Source organism: Gobio gobio (genome assembly GCF_949357685.1).
Source record: "Gobio gobio genome assembly, chromosome: 14".
NCBI lineage: Eukaryota > Metazoa > Chordata > Actinopteri > Cypriniformes > Gobionidae > Gobio > Gobio gobio.
Genome location: NC_137107.1, coordinates 26765982 through 26791118, shown reverse-complemented (window position 1 = coordinate 26791118; position 25137 = coordinate 26765982). Strand labels below are relative to the sequence as shown.

General features: G+C 41.7%; 2 protein-coding genes across 3 annotated transcripts; one reads left to right on the top strand and one right to left on the bottom strand.

Moving 5' to 3' along the window:
* Positions 1–1650: 1650 nt before the first annotated feature.
* Positions 1651–4225, top strand: tmem45b (transmembrane protein 45B; the record flags this gene model as incomplete). Its single annotated transcript, XM_079834389.1, is given in 6 exon segments — positions 1651–1744; positions 1747–1869; positions 2769–2972; positions 3063–3247; positions 3348–3490; positions 3572–4225. Coding segments are annotated over 6 exon segments (867 nt in total). The 3' UTR covers positions 3690–4225.
* On the bottom strand, positions 3982–24777 carry nfrkb (nuclear factor related to kappaB binding protein). Of its 2 annotated transcripts, none has more exons than XM_079834335.1 (26): positions 24664–24777; positions 23986–24137; positions 23664–23865; positions 23447–23574; positions 22416–22587; positions 22222–22326; positions 22078–22151; positions 13855–13939; positions 13589–13763; positions 13397–13508; positions 12233–12359; positions 12024–12101; positions 11094–11173; positions 10971–11017; positions 10773–10833; positions 10471–10645; positions 10105–10211; positions 9898–10021; positions 9144–9223; positions 8799–9013; positions 7702–7978; positions 7381–7581; positions 5870–6637; positions 5158–5264; positions 4875–5010; positions 3982–4785 (listed from the first exon to the last, which is right to left on the bottom strand). In XM_079834335.1, the coding sequence occupies exons 2-26, from the start codon at positions 24109–24111 to the stop codon at positions 4660–4662; spliced, it is 3888 nt and encodes a 1295-aa protein (XP_079690461.1). In that variant the 5' UTR covers positions 24112–24137; positions 24664–24777; the 3' UTR covers positions 3982–4659. The 2 variants fall into 2 exon arrangements, with proteins under 2 accessions (XP_079690461.1, XP_079690462.1); XM_079834336.1 differs by having other exon boundaries at positions 10971–11014.
* Positions 24778–25137: the final 360 nt, after the last annotated feature.

Genomic DNA, 25137 nt, shown 5'->3' with positions numbered 1-25137 from the left:
CCCAGGAACTTGAAACTGGAGACACGTTCAATAGCCATTCCATTGATGTGGATGGTGTCGTGTGTGCCTCTTGACTCCTTCCTGAAGTCCACGATGAGCTCCTTCGTTTTGGTGGTGTTGAGGAGCAGGTTATTTTCGGTGCACCATGTGGCCAGGTGCTGGATCTCCTCCCTATAGGCAGTCTCATCGTTGTTGCTGATGAGTCCAATCACCGTTGTGTCGTCCGCAAACTTGACGATAGAATTAGATCCATACACAGGCTTGCAGTCGGCGGTGAAGAGGGAGTAGAGAAACAGGCTTAGCACACAGCCCTGTGGTACACCAGTGTTAAGAGTGATGGATGTGGAGCAGGTGAATCCTGAACGAACATTCTGGGGTCTGTCAGTTAGGAAGTCCAAAATCCAGTTACACATTGAAGTGTTGATGCCCAGGTCTCCAAGTTTGGCTATTAACTTGGTTGGGATGACAGTGTTGAATGCTGAGCTGAAGTCTACAAACAGCATGCGTGCGTAAGTGTTTTTATTGTCCAGGTGAGTGAGCACAGTGCAGTGCCATGGAAACGGCATCCTCTGTGCTCCTATTGCTGCGGTAGGCAAACTGGTGTGAGTCCAATGTGGATGGTAGAGAATCTTTTAGGTGTTCCAGGACCAGCCGCTCAAAGCACTTCATGACGATGGGTGTGAGTGCTACAGGGCGGTAGTCATTAGGGCACCTTGGGTTAGAGTGTTTTGGCACTGGCCCAATGGAAGTGCGTTTAAAGCATGAAGGTACAGCTGCTTGGGCAAGAGACAGGTTGAAAATGTCTGTAAAAACCCCAGTGAGCTGCTCCGCACATGCCCTGAGAACACGACCAGGGATGTTGTCTGGTCCAGCAGCCTTGTGCGCGCTGATCCGGCTCAGTGCCTTGCAGACATCTGTGGTGGAGAGTGTGATTGGTGGGTCAGCTGAGGGGTTTTGAGCTTGGTGGCAGTTTCTCTGTTGTCTCTTTCAAAGCGAGCATAAAAGTAATTTAGCTTGTTCAGGAAGTTGACATCAGTGGCTGCGGGGGTGGAGTGGGTGGGTTTTGTAGTCACTGATGGCCTGATTGCCCTGCCACATGCGTCGAGGGTCAGAGTTGGAAAAGTGTCCCTCTATCTTTAGCTTGTAGCAGTGCTTGGCCTTTTTGATGCCCCTCTTCAGGTTTGCCCTGGACGTACTGTAGGCTTGTGCATCTCCTGATCTGAAGGCAGTATTGCGTGACTTCAGTCGCACTTCCCTGTTCATCCATGGCTTCTGATTTGGGTATGTGGTGAACTGTTTCTGGGTTGTAACACTGTCAATGGGTGGTATTGATATGATCCAATACAGAGGAGGTGTAGAAGTCAATGTCTGTGTGAGCACCACTGGTGGCTTGAGAAGCAAGCCACCAGTATATGCAAAATGTATACATATATATATATATATATATATATATATATATATATATATATATATATATATATATATATATATATATATATATATATATATATATATATATATATATATATATATATACACATATACACACACACTCATATATATTATACACACACACATTTAGTAGTTGACATTGGAATATTTACAATTTTGCCTTAATATAGTTTTTCATAGTTTTTTTCAAGGGGCAGAATGGCCAACTTCAAGGGACATGCACTACCTGGTACTTTCTTCCTGCTGTTTGGCCTGTGGTGGTCGATTAAGTACCCTTTCCGACATATAAGGAGAAAAGAGAGAGGCAATGTGGAGACGGAGACAGAGACAGACAAAAGCACACTGTACTCTTCAACCGCATAGACTTAATCGAAGGAGCTCTGAAGATCTTTTTTGCATTGTTGGTAAGTTACAAGTGTAGTTACAGGTAACATGCTCTGTAGCCTACACTAAAAAAAATAAAAATCTGTGCAATTTATGTTAAAAAAACAGCAGCTGCGGTTGCCAGAAATTTACCGTAAAAAAATATGTAGCAACACTTTAGGTTTTACAGATTTAACTTAAAATTACAGGAAAAAACTGTATTTCATGAACTAATGTTAATATGCAACCTATTGAAGTACTAATATCTGCTTTGTACCTTTGTAATACACTGACAACCACCAAAAACAGGTGGTGATAAGAAAGTCATATGACGAATCAAAGCTCATCACAAGTAGCTTTTCCACAAGCTGAGAAGGTAAATACTAATATAAAAGGTGCATTAGATGTAACATAAAACCCTATTGTTCATAACTGATAATAATAAGAAAAAAACATAGTTATTTAAATGATAATACATTAAATGTGAAGTGTCATGCAGGGAATTTGGGGAATGTCAAATTAAAGTGTTTCACTGTAAATTATACAACTTTTTTATCACTTTGAAAAAGAAAAGCTATAAATTGAACAGCATTTTACTGTAAAATAACATTAAATGTAAGGTCAGATCTATCACTGTTATTCACTGTATAGTAAGGAAACTTGCTGTTAACCAATTAACCAATTACACTGTCTTTTACCGTTAAAGTCATGATCATGTTCACACTATACTCTTAAAATTAACATATGTGCATAATTATGTATTTACTTAAAGGAATAGTTTTATAAAAAGACTTGATGTTTAACATCAAAGAATAACTTAAGCAGAATGTCCAAGCTGCTCTCTTCCATTAAAAAGTCGGTTATGGGGACCAGCTCTGAAAAAGCTTTTTTTTTCTTCTTTTTTTATTTTTACCATTTGTTTAAATTTGTTTTGCACTAAAATCTCTCTCCAGGGATCATGGCAGAGCAGTTTGTGCCTGATGGCCCTCATGGACATCTGTATCACGAAGGCTGGGTGAAGCTGATGAATTGGCAGCACAGCACCATGTACTTGTTCTTCGGTATCTCTGGCATCGCAGACGTTCTCAGCATGTCTTCTCGCCATGTGCCAGTTGGTCTTGACCGTCTCTCCCTTTCCTTGGCTCTCTTTGTGGAAGGTATCAAGCAAAATTAGCCTTTAATTAAGTAAATATGCAATGATAGCCCACCATTGTGCTTGCTGAAATGTCATGGCTTGTCTCTTCCAGGGTTCCTTTTCTACTTCCATGTCCACAATCGGGCTACTCTGGACCAGCACATTCACTCTCTGCTTCTGGTTGCAGTGTTTGGTGGATCCGCCAACACATTGTTGGAGGTGTTTAAGCGAGATAACATGGTGCTAGAATTTTCTAGGTCCAGTTTAGCCATCCTACAAGGGACATGGTTCTATCAGGTAAAGACAACATCTCAAACTCGTCTAGTTGAAGAGAATTAACTATGTCATTTGATTCTGGGAAAAATTGGAAGTGTCATGATTACAATATTGTTTTCAGATCGGGTTTGTGCTGTATCCTCTGAGCGGGCCACCTTGGGATCTGGAAACGCACGACAACATCATGTTCATCACCATGTGCTTCTGCTGGCATTACACTGTGGCTCTACTGATTGTGGGAATCTGCTACTGTGGAGTTTTTTGGTGAGTGTACACTGTCGTTTTGGATGAACAAAAACATTTCCGGTCTTTATTGTGCTTACATTGTGCCCATGATCTTTCCAGGTTTTCAAAATGGTGTGATAGAAGGCAGGCAGGCGACATGGAGATGGGCCTCAGAAAGTGCACTGCCTCGGACTCTAGCTCCCAGAAGGCTTTGCTCCAGGAATCAGACGAAGAGTAGTTGGAGGCTGTGATGACTGCCCAGATTGAATGCACTGAACGCAATATTTTTGCCTTTTTCTCTGCTAGCAAGCTGTCTTCCAAAAGGATTTTATTAATTTATGTTTGCATTGTTTCACTGGAAAAGATTTTCATTTGCTCATGCCAAAAATATCACATCGAAATGGACTTGTAAATAACGTGGATGTAGCAGGTGTCAGATGCACCTGGCAGGATTTGCCAAACTAGAGGGGAAAAACAGATCATATTTTTTTAGAATATCAAATACATGAACAAATCACTTAATACCTATAATAGATGTATAAATAAATATTTTATAATACAATTCAAATGAGGAATATACAAGCATATAAATGTTTGCCACTGGGACTACATGGTCAGCTTAATTCATCTTACTTACCACACATGGAAATGAAGTGGCAAAAAGCAGGCAAATTATTTATTTTACATATACACACTTCCAAGTACAGGGACAATCCCTAGATAGCAGGACACAACGCTATTTGATTAAATAAACGAAACAGCTGTTTTGATTCGATTTGTGTAGCACAATCATTTATTTATCACAATACAAACAGTGGCTACTGGATATTAACAGAACTTGTTCAATTACATTTCTTTAGGAGATGTGTTTTTAAGATATAAAAAACACAAATAAACAAAGTTGCCTCTGTGTACATGTCAACATCTTCTAGAGAAAGGCCAAGATCAAAATACAATTACAAGCCATGCGCAATTATTCACCTGACCTTGCTTCCCTGTTAACTGCAATTATATCAGCATCCAAATCATACTTCCTTTTCAACTTTCAAATATCAAAACAAAAATGACAGAAAAAGCTGTCAGGACAAAACCAGTGCTTAGAATCTGACACCGCTTTGCCCGTACGCAACTTTCATGGGAAAGTTGAGCAAAACTGTGCGCACATGCTCTTTTTGATGTTTTCTCTTAATCAGAAGCTGTAGTGTGTCTCATTGAGGGTCTGGGTTTGTTTTTGGCGAGGGTGCAGTAGAGACCACCACCGTAGACACTGTGGATTTCGGAGAGCTGGCGGCTGTGCGCTGTAGCTGCTGAGCCGGTACTGTCTGGATTCGAACCTTGGGTAAAGAAACACGCTCGTTAACACACATGTATGGTTTGGCCTGTAAGACCAGTTTTAATATGTTTGTGAGTCTGATGAGTCAACCTGTGTGGCCTGTCCTTGCTGCTGTAGTTGCTGCAGTTGTTGAGCAGTCACAAAGCTGACTGGCTTGTTCCCAGCAATCAACTTGGTGCCTGCCGGCATGGTAGTCAAGATAATGTTCCTCCCCAGATTGCTGATACTGAAAACAGAAGACGTTTTTCCCAAAACAAGATTTCAAATGATTGGGAACTTAAAAACCTGAAAGGGAACTACTGATAGTTCCCTATCAGTTTTCCAGCCTGTTTGTTTACTATAGAAATATCAGATGATGAAACGGAATGCTCACTTGGTGCTTATGTTCCCTTTAAGTATGGGAGTAGTGACCACACTCTTATTTTTCAAAGGTTGGCTGAGGACAGATAGAGGCACCGTGATCCTCGTGGGAAGCTTCCCCTGAGCAAAAGAGCAAAGATTAGAGTTTCAAACGTCATCATAACAGGCAACTATGCATAACAGACAGTAGCTGTCTAGCCTTGATAGGAAGCATCCTAACTGAAATTAAACCCACGATTTGCAACACTAATGATGCCCTACTCTACTTAGCCATACATATTTGTTCTTTTTATTAGATGTAACACTTTTTTTTATTAATAATTTTCAGGATTACTTTTTTGGAACAGCCTTTACATCAAGAGTGCATCAATGAGTGGGTTTTGGCTCAGTATGCACACTACTGTTCAAAAGTTTGTGGTCTGGTGTTTACGTTAGCGATTACAGTTATATCATTACACCAGTAGGCGGCGACAAGTGACGGTTAAAAAGATGCATGTCATTGAATTATTATTCAAGAAATTTGTTCAAAAACGCTGATTCATCCAGTAATGAAACATGTCAAGTCAAGTGTGATTGTGAATCCTTCATTCAAAACGATATGAAATAAATATTTTTAAATAGACTGCTACAATTAAAATAGTCAGAGAAGCCTTAGTAAGTTACATGTTATTTTGTTTAGTAGTCATTGCTTTTGAAAGGTGTTGATGAAATTAATCTAAACTTACAGCTTGTGTGGCTACTACAGTAGCACTAACCGGCACCTGTCTGACTGTGGCCGCAGCAGTGCCCAGAGAAAGCGTAGAGCCTGTTGCCGCAGGGCTCAGTGTCATGCCTTTGGCCCCTCCCACTCCACTGGCGGCTATGGCCACAGTGGCCGCCCCCGATGATACCGTGACAGGCTTTGTACTTGTGGAGGTTGTGCTAATTGTGATAGTCTGACCTTGTTTCTGAGGAATCACACCAAGGTTTGGCACTATTCGAATAGTGGTTCCTGCTTTAGAGTCAGACGAGGTGACGGTTGAGAATGTGCGGGCCTTTGTGTCAGTCATAGTGACGGCCAGGGCCGGCATGAGGCGAAAGGGCGTGTCACAGGCGCCCTTCAGCTCCGGGTGAACCTTTACTAGGGTGGCGGTGCCCGTGGCAGGCCCTTTAACAGCTAGGTTCTCAGCTGTTGTGGATGCAGTGGTGTTCGAGGTAGGGGGTGAAGGCTGGGCTTGAGACACATGTAGCGTGGCAGAAATGCTTTTGCTCCCTGAGCTTGTGGCACTGCTCAGCATGTCTGGGGTGAGTTTGACGGTGGCCATTGGAGATTTAGTAAGGGTGGCCATCATGTCCGGAGTGATGCGAAGTACCGTCTGACCTTTGGCGTCAGTCGTAATTGAGGAGGGGGGCAAACGGAGCACATCCTTCCCCTGTATGCGTAGGTTAGTGGCGGTGAGAGGGATCCCGGCCCCACTCTGGGTCTTTACACCTAACTGACCAGTGATCGCAACCTGGTTAAAACAAAAGTGAGTGAGATTTGACAGGGAAATAGAACAGACAATATCATCGGTTTATCATAATGTGTTTTAATTAGGGATGCACTGATCAATTCTAGCCAATAATGATGTTTTTTATGTTATGGCCAATAACTGATAAATGACTAATATATATTTTTCATTTGTATTTTTTCCATTATACAAGGAAAGCGTACAATGACCAAGATATACTTCTACAATAAAATAAGAACATTAATATGGTTACAAAACTGTTACCAGAAATGTACAGTATTGCACACTGAAATTGCAGTTCCAGAAAATTTATTAACAAATTTAAAAGAAATGACCAGGCACAAACCATTTTCATTTATTGCTTTTTATGTCCTGCATAAAGAGTTTTGGATGTGCACACTTACTTTGTATTTTTTATTATTATTTTTATTATAAGATATGCAAGCAACCAATCCTGCAAAGTAATTTTTTTAATTTTTCAAATGTTAAATATAAATGGCTGATATTTAAATTCTATAGTATTTTTACTAAATCAATTTTAAAATGCTACAAACATTATAATGTACAGTATTAAAAATAAGTATATTTATTTTGCTATTGCAGTTATTAGCGTTTTTAAAGTTTAACTTTAAGTTAAAAAAAATGTTTTTACATCAGCCAATGAAAAATATGACACCGATATATTGTGCATCCCCAGGTTATACCAGGTATAAACAGAGTCTAATGCATTCTGAGTCGGTTTGTACCTGTTTGATAATATTCTGGCTGCTGACTCCCTGCAATACAGCAGTTGATGTTGGGTTGTGTGACGGGCTGGCGGGGGAGCTCGTCTGAGATTTGGTTACTGTGACAGCAGATGCAAGACCTGGAACAGTAAGACCCCGTGAAGCCTGCACCTGAATAGGACTTCCTGCAGACTGGCTTCTTAGTGGTACAGTCACCACTGCCTGTTCAAAGAAAGACAAACAAGAATGTGATTCATTTGACTGGATAGTGTTGGACACATTTTCTGTTTATAAGACTACACTGAACACGCAAACATTATTGCTGGAGATGCTGTAGTGCACCTGCGTGATGTTCTTCCCATGCGCCACAGTGACCGGCACCCTGATGTGGTGAGGGCTCTGGTGCATTAATGTGGCCGTCTGGCTTGCAGAGGACGTCGGAAGACCGGGCTGGGCAGTGACCACTCGCACCTGAGGCAGAGAGCCAGTGGCAGCCGAGTGTGCCACTACCCGAGTTGCAGGCTGCGGTGAGGCTTGCTGGGAAATCTGTGGACCCGGCTGACTCGCAGACAGCAATGTTCCTAACTGAGGCATGGAAGGAGGAGACACCAGCAGGACACTGCAGGGAAAAAAGAGATATTATGATCATGAAAGTCAAATGATAAAGAATGGAGCATATGACTGATGATTCAGCCTTGCATCGGTGCATTGTTAAGGTGCAGTCACATTAGCAAAATTCTAGTCAAATTTCACAGGAAAAAAGGTCAATTTTCTTATGTCAATGGTGTAGGAATGCATGAAGCACAACTCACACAGAAGTCACTTTCATACCAAGCAACTTTCTGTTGGTCAAGATGATGAATCACATGACCAACTTGAACCTGCTGCAAATTCTGCGTGGAAAAATCTTTCACCCTCACACAAAATTCCAGATCATGTTGATTCCTATTGAAATTACTGGATTTTGCACACAAAATAGTACAGATAGTACTATTGAATTATTGAACAGATAGAGACATGAATTGATAGGATGAAAGAGATTGTGAGCCAGGACTCAAAATCGGTACACCCGAAACACTGTTGAGCTCCATGTTGGAGTGCAGCCCACAACGGTATGGTTTTTAATAAATTAGAAAAGCTTAATAAGGGAAAAAAAATATTTTCCCCCTGTAAAATACAAAAGTTAAAGAGATAGTTCAACCAAAAAGGATTTGTTTCATATTGTTCCAAACCTGCATGACTTCAACAGAAATGATAAGATTCTAAGAATCTCAGTAGCTAAAAACATTCTTTGGAATTTTCTCATTTTGAATTTCCTCAAGTGTTCCACGCATGGAAGAAAGTCAGTCATTTGGTTCCGCGAAGACATACAGTGAAGATGAGTAAATTATGACTTTGCTGAACTATACATAAAAGAATTTTGTTTACCAACCACTGACCTGGGATTGGTTTTGACGGGTTCTGGGGCGCCCACTTTGGTTGGAGTAGCTGATGTGGGAGGGAGAGGGGATTTAGGGGTTCCAGGGGTGCTCGGTGTGGGAGTGGAGGGAGTTTGAGACAAGCTGGTGGATGCAATGGCTACTCCTTCACTGCCAGAGATCTGGCCAGCCTCTACAGCACCATTCTTACCACCTGGCTCCTTACCGCCTGCCTTCTACAGTACACACAATCATACACACAAAAACATAAATGCATGCAACAGCTCATGTAAATCAGCATGGACCATATTTTACATTTCAAATTAGCGTGACAAATATGACATGAGTAAGTGAGGAAAAACGTACAGGTTTTGGTGCTGGTTTGGGCTTCTGCTGCAGAGCTTTCTTGGCTTTAGCAGCTGCAGCCTGGGCCTGGTGTATTCGCTCTGATTCAAAAAAGATGATCACATTTAGTAGCTGAATCTGTTTAGTATTTTTTTAACCATAAAAGCCAGCGTGCCAGTTTTCCACTAGTAAGTTCATTTGCATAGTTATTCGTAAAGTAGGAAAAAGTCTGGAAGCATCTGGTGTGCAGGGTCTCTCAGCTGGGGACTGTTAACAGAGAAATGGTCATCTCTATGACAATATCCCACATGTTTGATGCAGTGTTCTTATTGTTAACTAAAACTAAAATGATAAAAAAAAAAAAAAAAACATTTTTGGTAATTGAACTAAGCTGAAATATAATAAAAATGGAAGAAAGAGATTGTGATCCAGATGATATATTAGATGAAAAAGATGGAATAGAAATATTAGATGAAAAACACGTTTTTTTTTTTTTACTTTATTTCAGTTAGCTGCCAAGGCAACATGTAAACAAAATATTTAAAAAACACAATGGTATATTATTAATACTGATATTACACTGTTTTGGTCAGATCTGACTTTACGGGTTCATATTTGGCAGAATGTGGAAACCTGATATGGCCTGCTATTCTCTGAGCACTAAACCTGTTCTACTTGTCTGGCATTACTGTTCCACATTTTGCCTGTGGCAATGAAACCTTTTGACTTTCTACGTAATGCAAATGCATCACTGCAAGGGTTCAGGGTTGCTTACCAAACTCCTCCTGGCTCCGGTCCCTGTGGAGGTAGATCCACAGCTTGCGGCCGATGTCGTATTTCACACAAGGGTCTTTCTCGTAGTGCAGGCGGTCGAGGGCACCACTCACCACAGTGTTCACCTAAAAATTTACAAAATGTGTGGGTGTAACATTGACTAATGTGTTATAATGATAAATATGACAGCACGAAACACATGTCTGACCTGAGCACTTGTGACATCGGGGGCTAGGAACTGGGAGTCCTTCAGTAACTCACAAATCTCAGCTCTGGTACCTTCTCCGTTAGGGAGCCTGGCAGCAGCATCTCTCACTGTGTTGATGAAAACAGGAAACATGCATTTTCTTTATTTGACCAAACTGATATTGCTTTCTGAGAATAATTAAGGAAATAGGACTAGTCACCTTCATACCATTCCAAACCCATTTGAGCTTCTATCTACTGACTGACTGCATGTAAGAAACTCAAATGAGCTTGAAATTACCCAAATTCTTTTTTAAGATTATTCTCAATGAAATTATTTTGAGGAACTAACACCAGAACTGCAAAAGAAAGATCACTCAGTAATTACCAAGAGATAGTATGGTGACGTAGGCCGGTCTGTCGGAGCGCAGCAAAGAATGCTCTCGTGCTTTATTGAGCGACGTCTCCTTGTCAAAAACTCCCTTGACTGGTCCCACCACAGATTCAAAGCCATGCATTCGGTAAGTAAAGGCTTTATGTGGCTGATCATAACGTTGCTGCTCCTAATACACAAATATTTCAATAACAAAAGGAAAAATAATAGACTACATTCCAAAAGCAGCGCAAAAAAATTAAAAATGATACGTTGACAGGACGCCTCCCTAGGGTAGGTGAGACCCAGACACTAACCTGCTCTTGAAAAACATGCCTTTCCTCTCCTGTACTAGGCCTCACCACATAGTCAGTCCACCTAATAAAGAGTAGAAAAACAGCATGAAATGACATGGGTGTGTGTATTGGTCTCAACTAAAAAGACAAAGAAATTGTTGTTAGAATATGATATCGCTTATGTTAAGTAAACACACTGTAATCCACTGTCAAACTTACACTCTGGGTGTTGGAGGAGTGAGTTCTGCGGTTTCCTCTCCCTCCTGCTGTAAAACAAACATAGAATCAAGGATCAGAGAGAGTGCCCTTACATCATTGTGGGACTGCTTGAAAGCCGTTTACCTTGACAATCACATGATCCTTTGACTCCAGCCATAATTGACACAGGGCACTCAGATCTTTGTCTCCATCCTGACTCGGACCTGCACAGATCAGCATGAAGAAATGCACACAACTGGTGGCTTTGACACACATGAATGAATCAGTGCATGGATATATGAATTTACAAATGATCTATAAAACCTTCTTATCTGAAAGACACCTGCTGAAATGCTTAAAATTAGTTTTGTAGACAAATATAAATTGTATGTATGCATTTACAAAACTAATATTCTAATATTTCTTTTCAAAGAGAATTGCAGTATACACTATCGTTCAAAAGTTTTGAACGAGGGGCTCAGTAAGATTTTTTTAAGACATTATTTATTTTATTAAAGGGATAATTCACCCAAAAATGAAAATGTTGTCATCAATGGCTCATTCCAAACCTGTAAGAGTTTCACAAAAGAAGATATTTTGAAGCCATTGACTTCCATTGTCTGATTACCAACAAGGTTTGGGACAACGTGGGGGTGAGGGAATGAGAGAAATTATTTTTATTTAAAAATAAAACTATCCCTTTAAGCATCAAGGATGCATTAATCAAAAGTTACAGGACATTTATAATGTTACAAAAATCTATTTTAAAAAAGTGCTGTTTGTTTAAACTTTCCGTTCATCAATGAATCCAGAAAAAAAATCATGGTTTCCACAATAATATAAAGCAGCACAACTGTTTTTCAAATTGATTAAAATAAATGTATTTTGAGCACCAAATCAGCATTTAAAATGATTTCTGAAGGAACATGTGACATTGAAGACTGGAGAGGTTTTTTTTTTCACTTGCCAAGCCAAATTATTTGGATGGTAGTGTACATAACCTTCAATAATTGAAGAGCCTATATTTCCATCGAAAAAAGAAACAAGTAGAGGAAAATGGGGGGGTCATCGTACATATCCATTTCCATTGCTGGGAGAGTTCCTTGAATTCCACAAAAGGTATGAAGCCAGTAGGCAGAACCATCACACCAGCTGACAGGAAACATGAAGCATAGATATGAAGCATAAACCTAAATATCAACATGCATCATTCAATGTATAAATCATGAATTAATGGCTGCAGGAATTTTTCATCATCCAAAAAATCATAGATTCAGGCATACCTTTGCTCTCTCCAGCGAGAAACTGTAGAGCAGGTACAACCAACTCTGACCAGCAGGGGGCCAAAGAGAACCAGGGGTTGAGTGCACTGGCTGGAGATGACTGCCACTGTTGGACTTTCTCCTCCAACTGAGAGCAACAATAAGAGGAACAATCACAACACTGATTTCATCTTGTTAAGGATATGCAGTGAAGAACACCCTTCCGCCATATCTGCAAGCTTCAGTTATTTCTGCCATCTCATGTTGCAGCAAAGTTTGGAAACTTCTGACTGCATGTATATTTCTCATGATCACAAGACCTTTTGATCTAAAGGACATGCTGAAATCTATGCAAACAAATGTAAATTATTCCAATGTGTTCATTCATTTATTTATAGACTAAATGGATGAGCTTGACAAGGTAGTAAGAACAAGAGGCCAAACACTGTCCAACGTACATGGAAAGTCTTGAGAGCTTCCCAGAATGCACCTCATGAAGAAGCTTGTGCAGAGCCAAAGCTTGGTAAATGTAAAATATAACATAGTTCCGATTTTTAATTGTTTCACTGCATAATTCCCAAACCATATACACCAACCTTCAAAAGTTCGGGGACGGTAAGATTTTGTATTGTTTTTGAAAGAAAACTGTTCTCTTCACCAAGGCTGCATTCATTTAATTAAAAATACAGTGAAAACTGTAATATTGTGAAATATTATCATTGAAAAACTTTTACATGAATTTTCAGCAGCCATTTCTCCAGTCTTCGGTGTCACATGATCCTTCAGGAATCATTCTAATACATGCCTATATAAATGTCTTTACTGCAATTTCTGATCAATTTAATGAATCCTTGCTAAAAGTATTATTTTCTTCTTACTAAATATAAGACTTAATAATGAAATCTCACTATATATACCACAAATTACTAAATCTTACGATTGAAATCTTACTATATATGATATTTTTGAAAGGTTGTGTTGCTGTATAATTTTTGCATATTACAATATATTCAATACTATACAAAATATACAAAATACATATATGCATATTTTCCATACAACCATCTTTGTCACGGAACGGTTTTTAATTACTTTAATAATTAAAAAAATGAGTAAATTTGTAATAATGAAGAACTAGTAAATGTGTCTAAACTTTTGACCAATATTTATAGGTGCTGTATGTACCGCGGAGGATGTTGCCAGGCTCTCCAGTCTGAGGATGTCCTCAAGCAAATGAAAAAAGCTCATTGCTATCTCTTCCACTCTGTCAGGGCTCGCCTGGGACTCGTCTATGGGCCTTTGGTACAAACGAAACAGATGAGTGCAAGGTATCTAAATGCTGAGAGTTTTGGACAAAACAACAGAACAAAGACCTACTCTTCTTTAACGGTTTGTGGAGGAGCAGCGGGGACATCAGCAAGGCCTGAGTTCATGGAAGCTGCCGACATCTGAACATCACAGATCTCTTCTGATTCCATTTTAATAGGGCGCATCTTTTTCTTCTTCCTCTCCTCCTTTATCTTTTTCTTAGGCAGGGCCAGGTCAAAGACGGCTAAAGGGCAAAAATAGACATAGAATCCCACCTGCTCCAATGATTCATGTAGCTTATATCGAAGAGAATAAACTGAGCTTATCATTCTCACTTGTAACGGATCCTTTTCTACCGATGTTGACTCGTGACATGATATCACCAAGATGGAGGTCGGAGGTCATAAGGTCAGGGTGATCCTAAGAATGAAATCAATAAATATAATCAATACTCATACCAATCTTGTCTTCTAGTGCAATGGTTTTCAATCTTTTACATGTCCTGGACCCATAATATATGATCATCCTCATGCAGGTCGGGATCCCCATTGTAAAATTTAAAAGGCTATATATTTTTATGTATAAAGACCCAACATATACTGTGAAAAAATTATGATATAAATGTGTAAATTATTATTTGGAAAATCATTGTTTTTTTCTTACTCACTATAGCACTGCACTGTTAGATGTATTACTTTTTTTTACTTTTTTATGTAGTTAGGTAATTTAATCTTATTTTCATTATTTATTTTTAACACAATTTCTCTCATAACTTTTCCACAATGTAATTTGATTTCACATATGCTTTAAAAAGGTCATATCATGGAATCCAGTCCTCTCTCACCATTTGAAAAAAAAAGAGCTTGATGTAATATAAAAAACATGCTGTATCTTCGCAATCACAAGTTTCTTAAAGCTACAGCAGGGGGGGGAAATTAACCGTTTCATTCTAACTGTGTGTTGACACCGCCACCGGGAAGAACGTCAAAGTGGCCGGAAGTCATTCATTTTCAATGGGAGACGGCGACGAGCTCCGGCAAGAGCGGCGCGGCGTGGCGTGTCTTAAACGATTTGGGCGTCGAGGAGAGTTGAAATCAGCTCGACCAATGTTTCAGCAGCAACCAATGGGAATGTAGAAGTGCTCTGCTTGAGATGATTCCAGAGAACGCAGTGCTGTAAACTTTGGTTCCGACCACATTAGTTCCCAAGCAAAAAATGGAGGAGAGGTTGATCATTGCTGTGGCGGGTTTGATAAGGCGCGCAACATTATTTATAGGCAACATTTACGCTCTAGAACGCTTGTTTTTCAGCGGGAATACAATTCATTTGCTCAAACCAACACCGATTTGACCACTTGCATTAATGCTGCACTTCACCCAAGACAGTTATTGTAATGTAGGCTATACACAAATTAATGTTAATTAAAGACCACGGCTAGCAAATAAACTGCATGTTGAAATTATACTGGCACTTAACCATGAACACAAAAGCCACACCACACAAAGGGCTTTTAATTGGTTTATTTCGTTAGCAAACATGTTAAGTGCTTTCAATCGATCTGTTTTTTTTGTTGGTTTTTTTACTTTCACATTTAAATGATTTCATGAGGTTAACTTATACGTTTATACCCTACCTGTGGTCAGTCTGCACAAAGGCCGAACAACATGATTGTTTGCTTTGCAGCCCCTTTAAATACAGTTTTAAAAAAGACCAAGCATTCAATCTACATCAGAGCGGCCACAAATCTTTCTACAGCGTCGATGGCAGGGCGGCCAGAGCGAAGTTTGAATATATATATATCATATAAATATAATAGCGTGCCTTGTTGGCAAGTGCTATTCGCACTAGCACTGCCTAACAATGCCTGGTTGGGCCACACAACATAAAAAAAAAACACTCGTGTTTCAATGTCTTCAGTGGCGCAATCAGTAAAGCATAAGGCTTAAGGATCTTGGTTTTGACGCGATCGACCGGGTTCGAATCCACCTTTTGCAGAGCTCACTCATCCCTTTTCTCATCACAAATCACAACGGAAAGACATTTACTATCAATAAAAATTAAGAAAGTGTTCTAAATGTGGAAATAAAGTGCCTAACGAAATGTTTAATAGTAATAAAAAAAATTAAAAATAAAAAAACCTGTGCTAGATTAACTGAGACTTGTTACAGCACTTGCATTTTGTTGCCCTTGACTGCTCTAGTTGCTTCTATTGCCCTCATTTGTAAGTCGCTTTGGATAAAAGCGTTTGCTAAATGACTAAATGTAAATGTAATAATAAAAGCATTTATTGGGTATGGTTGGGGGTCAGTGTAGATAGGGCTTTTGTTGTCCCATTAAGGCGGCATCCATTTAATAATTTTAATAAATATAATAATTTACACTCCATGTTATTATTACATCCTTCCTGTTAATGTAAAACAATACTGAGGTGCAAATAGTATGTATCTGTCAAAAAGTATAAATCGCATGTAATTACTATTTACACATATTGCAAAGAACTGCTACTTTTATATGGTGTAAATAGAATATATCACTATTTTCACTTAGTATGCTATTTCACTTAGTAAATAGCATCCACAGCTATTTGCACAGTGTAAATATCGTCTATCGCTAAGAAAATGTTATTTTCACTTAGTGTAAATAGAATCGTTTCGGTTACTAACGTAACCTCGGTTCCCTAAGATGAGGGAACGAGTATTGCGTTTTGCTAAAACGCTATGGGGGAATTCCTTTCCTCGAGATATTGAAGCAAATTTTTATCCAAAAATACCATGTACACGCAGTGCAGCTGCACAGCTCTCAGCAGGAAGCAGCTGCGTGCTGATTGGCTGTGCTGCTGCAACTGCAGCAACCTATGGCGAGACCGTGGGGCGGGACGGACCAATCAGGTCCTTCCAAATTCCCGCCACAAGGGGCAACAGAATTTGCATAGCCAAGGGTATATAAGACCCACTCTTGCAAGGTTAGTCAGGTTAATCGACTGAAGCGACTCCTGAGCAAGTGAGCAAGCACGGCAAGCAAAACGCAATACTCGTTCCCTCATCTTAGGGAACCGAGGTTACGTTAGTAACCGAAACGTTCCCTTACGAGAGTACTCTCGTATTGCGTTTTGCTAAAACGCTATGGGGGACCAATGCAAAACGCCGTGCTTGCTTAACGGCTCTAACGCCGACGACACCAAACCCAGGCCAACCTAGGTGGGCCCGTAATATGATATCAAGAAGTCCCAAAATGAGCCAGACCTGAGTCAAGCCCTTAATGAGAATGAACACGATATACGTGTAATATAATATATATAGACCGGACATAGTCGGGCCAGGAATAATGAATGGCCAGATAATTCGAGCCGTATAAGGAATGTGCTATGACTTATACAATACTTAACCCAGACCGGACTTTTCGAGCCTTAAGGGGTTAAAACTGTACACAGCAAGAAGCCCAGCCTATAAGGCCGGGACATCTAATATAATCTGATAAGTGGACGGGGAGGCCCAGCCTGCCGCCACACATATCATTTAGAGAAATGCCAATAGACCAAGCCCACGAAGAGGCCATGCCTCTAGTAGAATGGGCTTTAATGCCTAAAGGGCAGCTGAGATCTTTAGACTCATAAGCCAATGAGATAGCATCTACTATCCATCGTGACAAGGTCTGCTTTGTAACCGCGCACCCTAAGGTGCAGCCGCCAAAGCATACAAAGAGCTGTTCAGTTGCCTAAGCAGCGGAACGCTCCATGTATATCCTCAGCACTCTGACAGGACAGAGCAAATTAGCATCTTCTTCATCTATCGGTGATGAAAGTGCTGAGAGTGAAATGACCTGTGCTCTGAACGGAGTCAAAAGCACTTAGGTACATATCCATGTCTTGGTTTGAGGACGACTTGAAGTCGTTTGGCCCAATTCCAGACACGAAGGCGCTCACAGAGAGCGCGTGCAGATCACCCACTCGCTTAACTGACGATCGCCAGCAGAAAAGCGGTCTTTAGTGACAGGAGCTTAAAGCTCACCGAATGCAGAGGCTCAAGTGCAGAGCTCTTCATGACATCCAAGACACTGGACAAGTCCCATATAAGGACTGAAGAGGGGGCGAGGTGGGTGAAGCCTTCTAGCCCCTTTAAGGAAGCGAACAATGTTAGTCCGTTCACTTGAATGTGATACGCTGCTATAGCAGCCACATAATTTTGAGCGTGGAGGGGGAACGACCCGCGTCCAGAAGCTCTTGTAAAATGTAAGCACTTCTGACACTTCACAATCCTGTGGGGTCAGACTTCGCGCTTTACACCAGTCCGAAAAGACTGACCATTTGTCTGAATAGAGCCGCCTGGTCGCGGGGGCTCTAGCTTCAGTAATGGTATTCAATAATTTTTCAGAGAGGTTCTCATGTACCCGCTGATGGGCCAGACATGAAGCGCCCATCGATCGGGACGGGGATGCCAGATCTGCCGTCCCGCCTGCATGAGGAGGTCTCTCCTCAGCGGGACCGGCCACGAATCTGCATCCGACATCTGATTCAGTAGTGAGAACCAAGGTTGATTTCTCCAAAGCGGGGCTATTAAAGCACAGCGCATCTGCTCTCCCTAATCCTCTCTATGACCTAAGGTAACATTGAGATTGGGGGAAAAGCATAAAGAGGAAGGTTGGGCCATTCGTGGGCCAACGCATCCTTGTGCTTGGAGAATTATATTCGGCATTGAGCATAGCCTTGTGAGGCGAAAAGATCCACTTTTGCCTCTCCAAGAACTGCCCCAATTGTCTGAATTGCACCTGGACAGCATGTCCGGACCCAAATTCAGAATGCCTGGCACATGAGTCGCTCTCAGCGTATTGTGCTCTGCCCATATTAGGACTTCTTACGCCATTGTGTGCAGATCGATTATTTTCAGACCGCCTTGGCAATTTATATAGGCTACCACCGACCTGCTGTCCGTTCGGACCAGGGCATGGTGGTGCTTTATGTACGGAAGGAAAGCTCTTAGCGATAGCGTGACCGCTTTCATCTCTAGACAGTTTATATGAAGGCTCTTCTCCGAGTCTGACCAGAGACCGGAGACTGGCCTGCCCTCGTGAAGGGCTCCCCAACCTAGGTTGGATGCATCTGTCGAGATAACTTTCCACTTCGTAACAGTGCCCAAACTCACGCCCGTCTGGTACCAGACAGGATTTTTCCAAGGAGCCAGAGCCAACACACAGCTGTGGTCTACCTTGATTTGCAATCGGCCCGAGAGCCATGCGTGAGCTGGAACGTGGCGATTCAGCCAGTGCTGTAGGGGGCGCATGTGCAACAGACCCAGTCTGAGAACTAGCGCCGCCGAGGCCATGAGACCCAGCATCCTCTGAAAGTGTTTGAGAGGAATGCGTGCACCGGACCTGAGGGAAACCGCTCGGATCTGAACAGAGAGCGCGCGCTGTGACGTCAGTCGCATGCTCATCTGCAGTGAGTCCAATACTGTTCCCAGAAACGAAACTTTCTGTGTGGGAGACAATAAACTCTTGCCACGTTGATTCTGAGTCCCAAGCATTCTAAATGGTTGAGAAGCCAAGATCTGTGGTTTAATAACTATCTCTGACGGAGCTATTCTGAGCCAGTCGTCGAGATAATTGAGAATTCTCATTCCCCGAAGCCTCAGCGGGGTTAGCGCCGCTTCCATGCACTTCGTGCGGGGAGTCAGAGATAGACCAAAAAGGTAGCACCTTGTATTGGTAAACTTTTCCCCTTGAAGGCGAATCTCAAGAATGGCCTGTAATGAGGGGCTATTTGTATGTGGAAAAAGGCATCCTTTAGATCCACAGTGAAAACCCAATCACCCGGCGGATGTGCGCGAGGATTTGTTTCATTCTCAACATTCTGAACGGGCGCTTCATAAGGGCTTTGTTCAGATGTCTGAAATCTAGAATGGCCTGAGACCACCACCCTTCTTTTGGCACAAGGAAGTAGCGACTGTAAAAGCCTGACTCGCTCTGTGAGGGGTGCACGGTTTCTACCGCTCCCTTAATTTAACAGTTTGATATTTCGGTTCGAAGCACGTGACTCATGTCACTTCTCACCGCTGTCTCTACCACAGTGCGAAAGCACGGTGGTCTGCGAGCGAACTGTAGCGAGTAACCTTGTTATCGAAGCCAAGGGTTGAATTAATTTGTGGGGCGGGTCACTGAGTAACAGGGACCTGTTAGCCCGGATGCATTGTGCTAGTAGCACTGTGAGAGGCGGCGTGCACTGAATGGTGACGCACGCCTTATTGGGTCGCCTTGGAAGTGGCGCTTACCAAGGGGATTGTGTTTGTGTACAGAAGAGCAAGTTGCTCACGGGCTCATAAATAGTAAATAGGGAAATAGTGTTCCCAGCCGCCTGAGTGCAGGGGGCCGGAGAACGCAGAATAGTGGCGAACGCTTTGTGTCGCCGGGGAAATGGTGCATGTGTACAGGCGAGCGCGTTTGTTGCGGGCTCGTCGATTGTAGGAATAATGTTTCCAGCCGCCTGAGTGCAGGGAGCTGGGGAACATAGGGAAGTGCTTGAGTGTAGGGGTACAACTTTGATGTTGGCACCTGCCTACAGACGAACTCGTAACACTGTGTTTAGATAGTGTTACTGTAAAGTGGACGCATTCTTGCGGATTAGTCCACGTGCACGTTAGCGGCAGGGCTAATGGATAGCGCGTGCTCTGCAGGCGCGGGTCTACCTAGCCACTAGAAAGCTCTGATTCATTGTAAATAATGTGTGGTGGCGCGCACTGTATAATGGGCGCCACTACATTAGAGTATTCGCGGCGTACGCCAGCGAGCGAATTCACAGAGGTAAACGCATAACAGCGTCAATGTGCAACTGAGCATGTTTGGCCACAGGCTAGTTATTGCAATGTTACATCTCCAGTCACCTGAACTAAGGGAACTGGGAGAATATCAGGTTTATTGAGTGATTTGTGGCACTGAATTAACAGTGCTTATGCAGGAGTGCACACTATGTAGTGGACACATTGCCTACAGTGTTGAACCACTCCAGCCGCCTGAATAGGGGAACTGGGAGAAGTGATATTTGAGGGGAAAAAGGCGCAAGCTTGGCAGCCATTTTATGACCTCGTTATGCTCAGACGGAGAGCGCGTGTTATGACGCGCTCTCGTCTGCGAACGCGCGCTGTGCAGAGAGCGCGCGCTGCCATATAAGGCTGTTTACCTTTGGCAGCAAGCGCGCGCTGCAGCGAGAACGGCTGTGACGTAAGCGCGTTCTCGATATATCCAGCAGCCTGAGTTCGCATGTCTCTCCTCTAGCATTCTCTGCCCGCGGCATATCAGGGCGGCGGGGCGAGAGAGAAGGAAGAGTGAGGAGAGCTTATGTTGAGTTCACTCGTGTGTAGAAGTGCACATCTTCCATCCGCGTGGCGGCAGTATCACATTCTCTGTCAGCGGCCATTTCAGGGCGGCGGAGTAAGAGAAGAAGCGAGTGAAAAGCCCCGTATGCCCGCGGCGCCATTAGTACGGCGGGAATAACATTCTCTGTCCACGGCCATTTAGAGCGGTGGAGGAGAGAGAGGGAGGCGCGTGGAGAGCTCCATATATCTGCGGCGTCATCAGCGCAGCGAGGATATAACCTTCTCGGTCCGCGGCGCGTTTCAGCGCGACGGAATGAGAGAAAGGGAGAGCTCTGTATGTCCGCAGCGGGGATATAATGTTCTCTGTCCACGGCCATTTAGAGCGGTGGGGATGAGAGAGGAAGGAGTGAAACTCTGTATGCCCGCAGCGTCATCAGTGCAGCTGGGAAAACCTTCTCCGTCCGCGGCGCTTCTCAGCGCGACGGAACGAGAGAAAGGGAGAGCTCCGTGGGGTATCACATTCTCTGTCCGCGGCGCCTTAGCGCGACGGAACGAGAGAAGAGGAGCGCTCCGTCTGTCCTCGGCTTTATTTGAAGCGGCGGAGGACCAATGTTCTCTGTTCGCGGCGTAAACACGCGGCGGCACGAGAGAAGAGAGGTGGAGAGCTAGAAGCTCTTAGAAGTGGCGTTGGCAGCAACGCACATATCATAAACACACATACATAGTATAAAGGATATTTTAACGCCGGATGGCGCAGCTGGAAGGCAGGCTGAAGGCGGAGAATCCGACATCCTCAGGCTGCGTGTTCCGCTGGGTGCGTGTCGACGGCGGGCTTCGATCCGGAGCTCAACGATTGCAAGTCGCTGAAGAAGAATTAATCTGACTAACCTTGCGAGAGTGGGTCTTATATACCCTTGGCTATGCAAATTCTGTTGCCCCTTGTGGCGGGAATTTGGAAGGACCTGATTGGTCCGTCCCGCCCCACGGTCTCGCCATAGGTTGCTGCAGTTGCAGCAGCACAGCCAATCAGCACGCAGCTGCTTCCTGCTGAGAGCTGTGCAGCTGCACTGCGTGTACATGGTATTTTTGAATAAAAATTTGCTTCAATATCTCGAGGAAAGGAATTCCCCCATAGCGTTTTAGCAAAACGCAATACGAGAGTACTCTCGTAAGGGAACTAGTTGCTATTTGCACTTAGTGCAAATAGCCGCTGCCAATAATAAAATAACAAAATGACCCCTTTAGGCAACTTACTGGCTGTCGTTTTCTTTTTTCTCTGTGTCTCTGTAGCATGGCTCTTAGTTCCTTCTCATCCAGCTCAGGCTTGTCTACATGGAAAATCAACGTTAGTTTCTTATAACCTCATATCTGGGGAGCTTTAAACCAGCTTTAACTGACCTCTAGTTTTCATGTCCTGAGTAGAAAGGCTGGGTAGGACCCTGAGAGAGACTGTTGGAGTTGGAGAGGAGGGCGATGGAGGAACAGGCAACCAAGAGGCTGTATCTGTTTACATGAACATAAAACCATCAAATTAATCATCACTACATGAAGGGATAATGGTGCTGAAAATGTTCACACTGCATCACACCCACCATCTTCATCAGATGACACATTACTGTCCTCGCACTCTGTTTTCACATCCTTCAGTACGTGAGTCACTCGACGTCTCACCCTTTGCTCCAGCATCTCCTTATGAGAGGGGACAGGGTACCGCCGTTTTACCGCAAGCTCAGGTCCACTGCGGACCGCCAAATCCAACAACTCCTACATTAGAAGAGAAAAGAACACATTAGTAGGTTAGGATTTCTTCCGCCACTACGTGCCGTGTCAGGTCTGTGTCAACCAGTCGTGGATCACGACTTCATTTGTGCTAGTTTTCTATATGGTGCAAATACAAATCTAGTGTTGAACTTTCCAGAAACTGCATTGTTTACACTGCTGTTCAAAAGTTTGGGGTTGGTAATATTTTTTTTAAAGTCTCTTACACTCACCAAGGCTGCTTTTATTTGATCAAAAATACAGCAAAAAAGCAATATTGGGTAATAATTTATTTTACAGTGTCCTTGTTACACTTTACATGTAGTTACTGTAGTAATAACTATAAATTATGCATAATTGCATGCAACCCCTATTCCTATTCCTTTCCTAACCCTATAGTAAGGACATGTAGTTATTATTATTATTATTATTACTCAGTACTTACAGTTATAAATACAGTGTAACACGGACCCAATATAACCCAATATTGTGAAATATTACAATTTAAAATAACTGTCATAGTCAAGCTGATAATTCAGCATCAATACTCCAATCAGATGATCCTTCAGAAATCATTCTAATATTCTGATTTGCTGCTCAATAAACTTTACTGATTATCATCAATGTTGAAATCAGTTGTTCTGTTTAATATTATTGTGGAAAAATGTTCAAACTAACAGCATGTATTTGAAATAGAAATATTTTGTATCATTATAAATGTCTTTACAGTCACTTTTGATCAATTTAATGCATCCTTGCTGAATAAAAGTATTAAAAGAAATCGTAATGATTTCAAACTTTTGAATGGCAGTGTATATGGTGAGATAAACAGACACTAAATGAGCTCTTCAGTGATTCATTGTACCTTTCTGGAGACCAGGATCTGCTTGAGTAATTTGTGGTAGTACTGTTGAAGGGAGTAGATGTGCCTTTTTTTCTGCGATGTGGCACAAAGTTGTCTGTACTTGACAACCTCTGGGTTAAAGTAACCATCTAAGGAAAGATAATCATACTAATATGCATGAAGTTTTAGTTTATAAATGAAAATATAAGGATTGAAAATAAAAGGGAAGGAGGTTAACCTCTGAAGAGCTTCTGGGCAATGTGCAAAGGATTTCCGAAGAAGAAATTCTGGTTGTTGAAAAGGTCACTGATGATGTTGTTCTGCTCTGAGGCGTTATTCTCTGAGAACTGAGGCAGGAGTTGACTAAGATGTGTCCGTTGAGCATCTGTGAGAACATCGGTCCATGTGTTCTCACTCAACACTGAAAAGAAAATCTCTGGCTACTCTCACACAGACAAATATGAACACAAGATAAAGAGATGGTTTAGTTTTCACTCTCATATTTTCAAATTTTCATAAAAATAATAGAACCATCACTGGATTGTTGGGTGACAACTCACATCCTCCAGCAAATCTTCAGGAACCCGAACTCTGCAGTTTCCCAACATGCACTCTTCCATCACACGCCCATCCTGGTCCATTCCAGACTCCAGTGGGTCTGTTAACATGTGATCCAATACATCCATCTTTACCTAACCCTTCACAGCAGAATCTGCAGGTTTACCAAATTAAACATTATGAACAAAGGAAACAGTCTAAATATCTGCAAACTCTAAAGACATCTGAAATGCACTGTTGTTTTGAATTTACCAATTAACTCACCATTTTATTTATGCTTATTACATTTCTATATTTCATACATTTGATACAATTTGTGGTAATGAGATTAACGACAACAAAAATCATATTGATCACCCTGCACCCAGTCAAGGTACTTTAGCATGTTATCTTGTTTATTACATTTGAGGACAACAAACCAGACGAATGTAAACACAGAAAAACTATTTCCCGTGATTGTATATTGACAACTTGTACGTAACGTTATGTATCTATGACAAAATAGACATTTAATCTATTTTTGATGTTGCTGATTCTGCTAACGTTACTAGCTAATACAACAAGCTAACAGTCCTTGTCAGACTTTAACGTTACATCTTTTATGGTGTAATTATTAAGTAAAGAAATCGCTTTCATTTATCTATTTTATGTATATAAGGGAAATGTTTAAGGCATCTTACCATGAGTGAGAAATTAGGAATGTAAATGTTAGCTAGCTCTTCACAAGGGCGGTGGGAATAATAACATTGGTGCACATTTCCGGCATCCGTCTGCGTCTAAACTTCCGTTCATCTGCTAGTTTTTTTCATATAGTGGAAAACACACACTCACCCGCACGCAATAAATACAAATCCACATATTCCTGCACAAATAAAAATATAAACAATTGAATGTGGAAGGACATACATAAACAAACAAACGCTACAATCAATGTGTGTGTGTGTGTGTGTGTGTGTGTGTGTTTAAGTTTAGATTATTATTTTTTGTACTGCACTAGCGGCAAACAAATTGTTGTAAATGTCTTCACATTTAACATTTAATATATATATATATATATATATATATATATATATATATATATATATATATATATATATATATATATTTTTTTTTTTTTTTTTTTTTTTTTTAAACAATAGATATATTATAATATC

Excerpts from the sequence above, each read along its gene's own strand:
- nfrkb (XM_079834335.1), bottom strand. The coding sequence starts at position 24,111 with ATGGATGTATTGGATCACATGTTAACAGACCCACTGGAGTCTGGAATG. Across the intron at positions 23,866-23,985 it reads CTGAAGATTTGCTGGAGGAT|CCAGAGATTTTCTTTTCAGT; the intron begins GTGAGTTGTCAC and ends GTGTGAGAGTAG. Across the intron at positions 13,764-13,854 it reads TAGAAAAGGATCCGTTACAA|CCGTCTTTGACCTGGCCCTG; the intron begins GTGAGAATGATA and ends TTTGCCCTTTAG.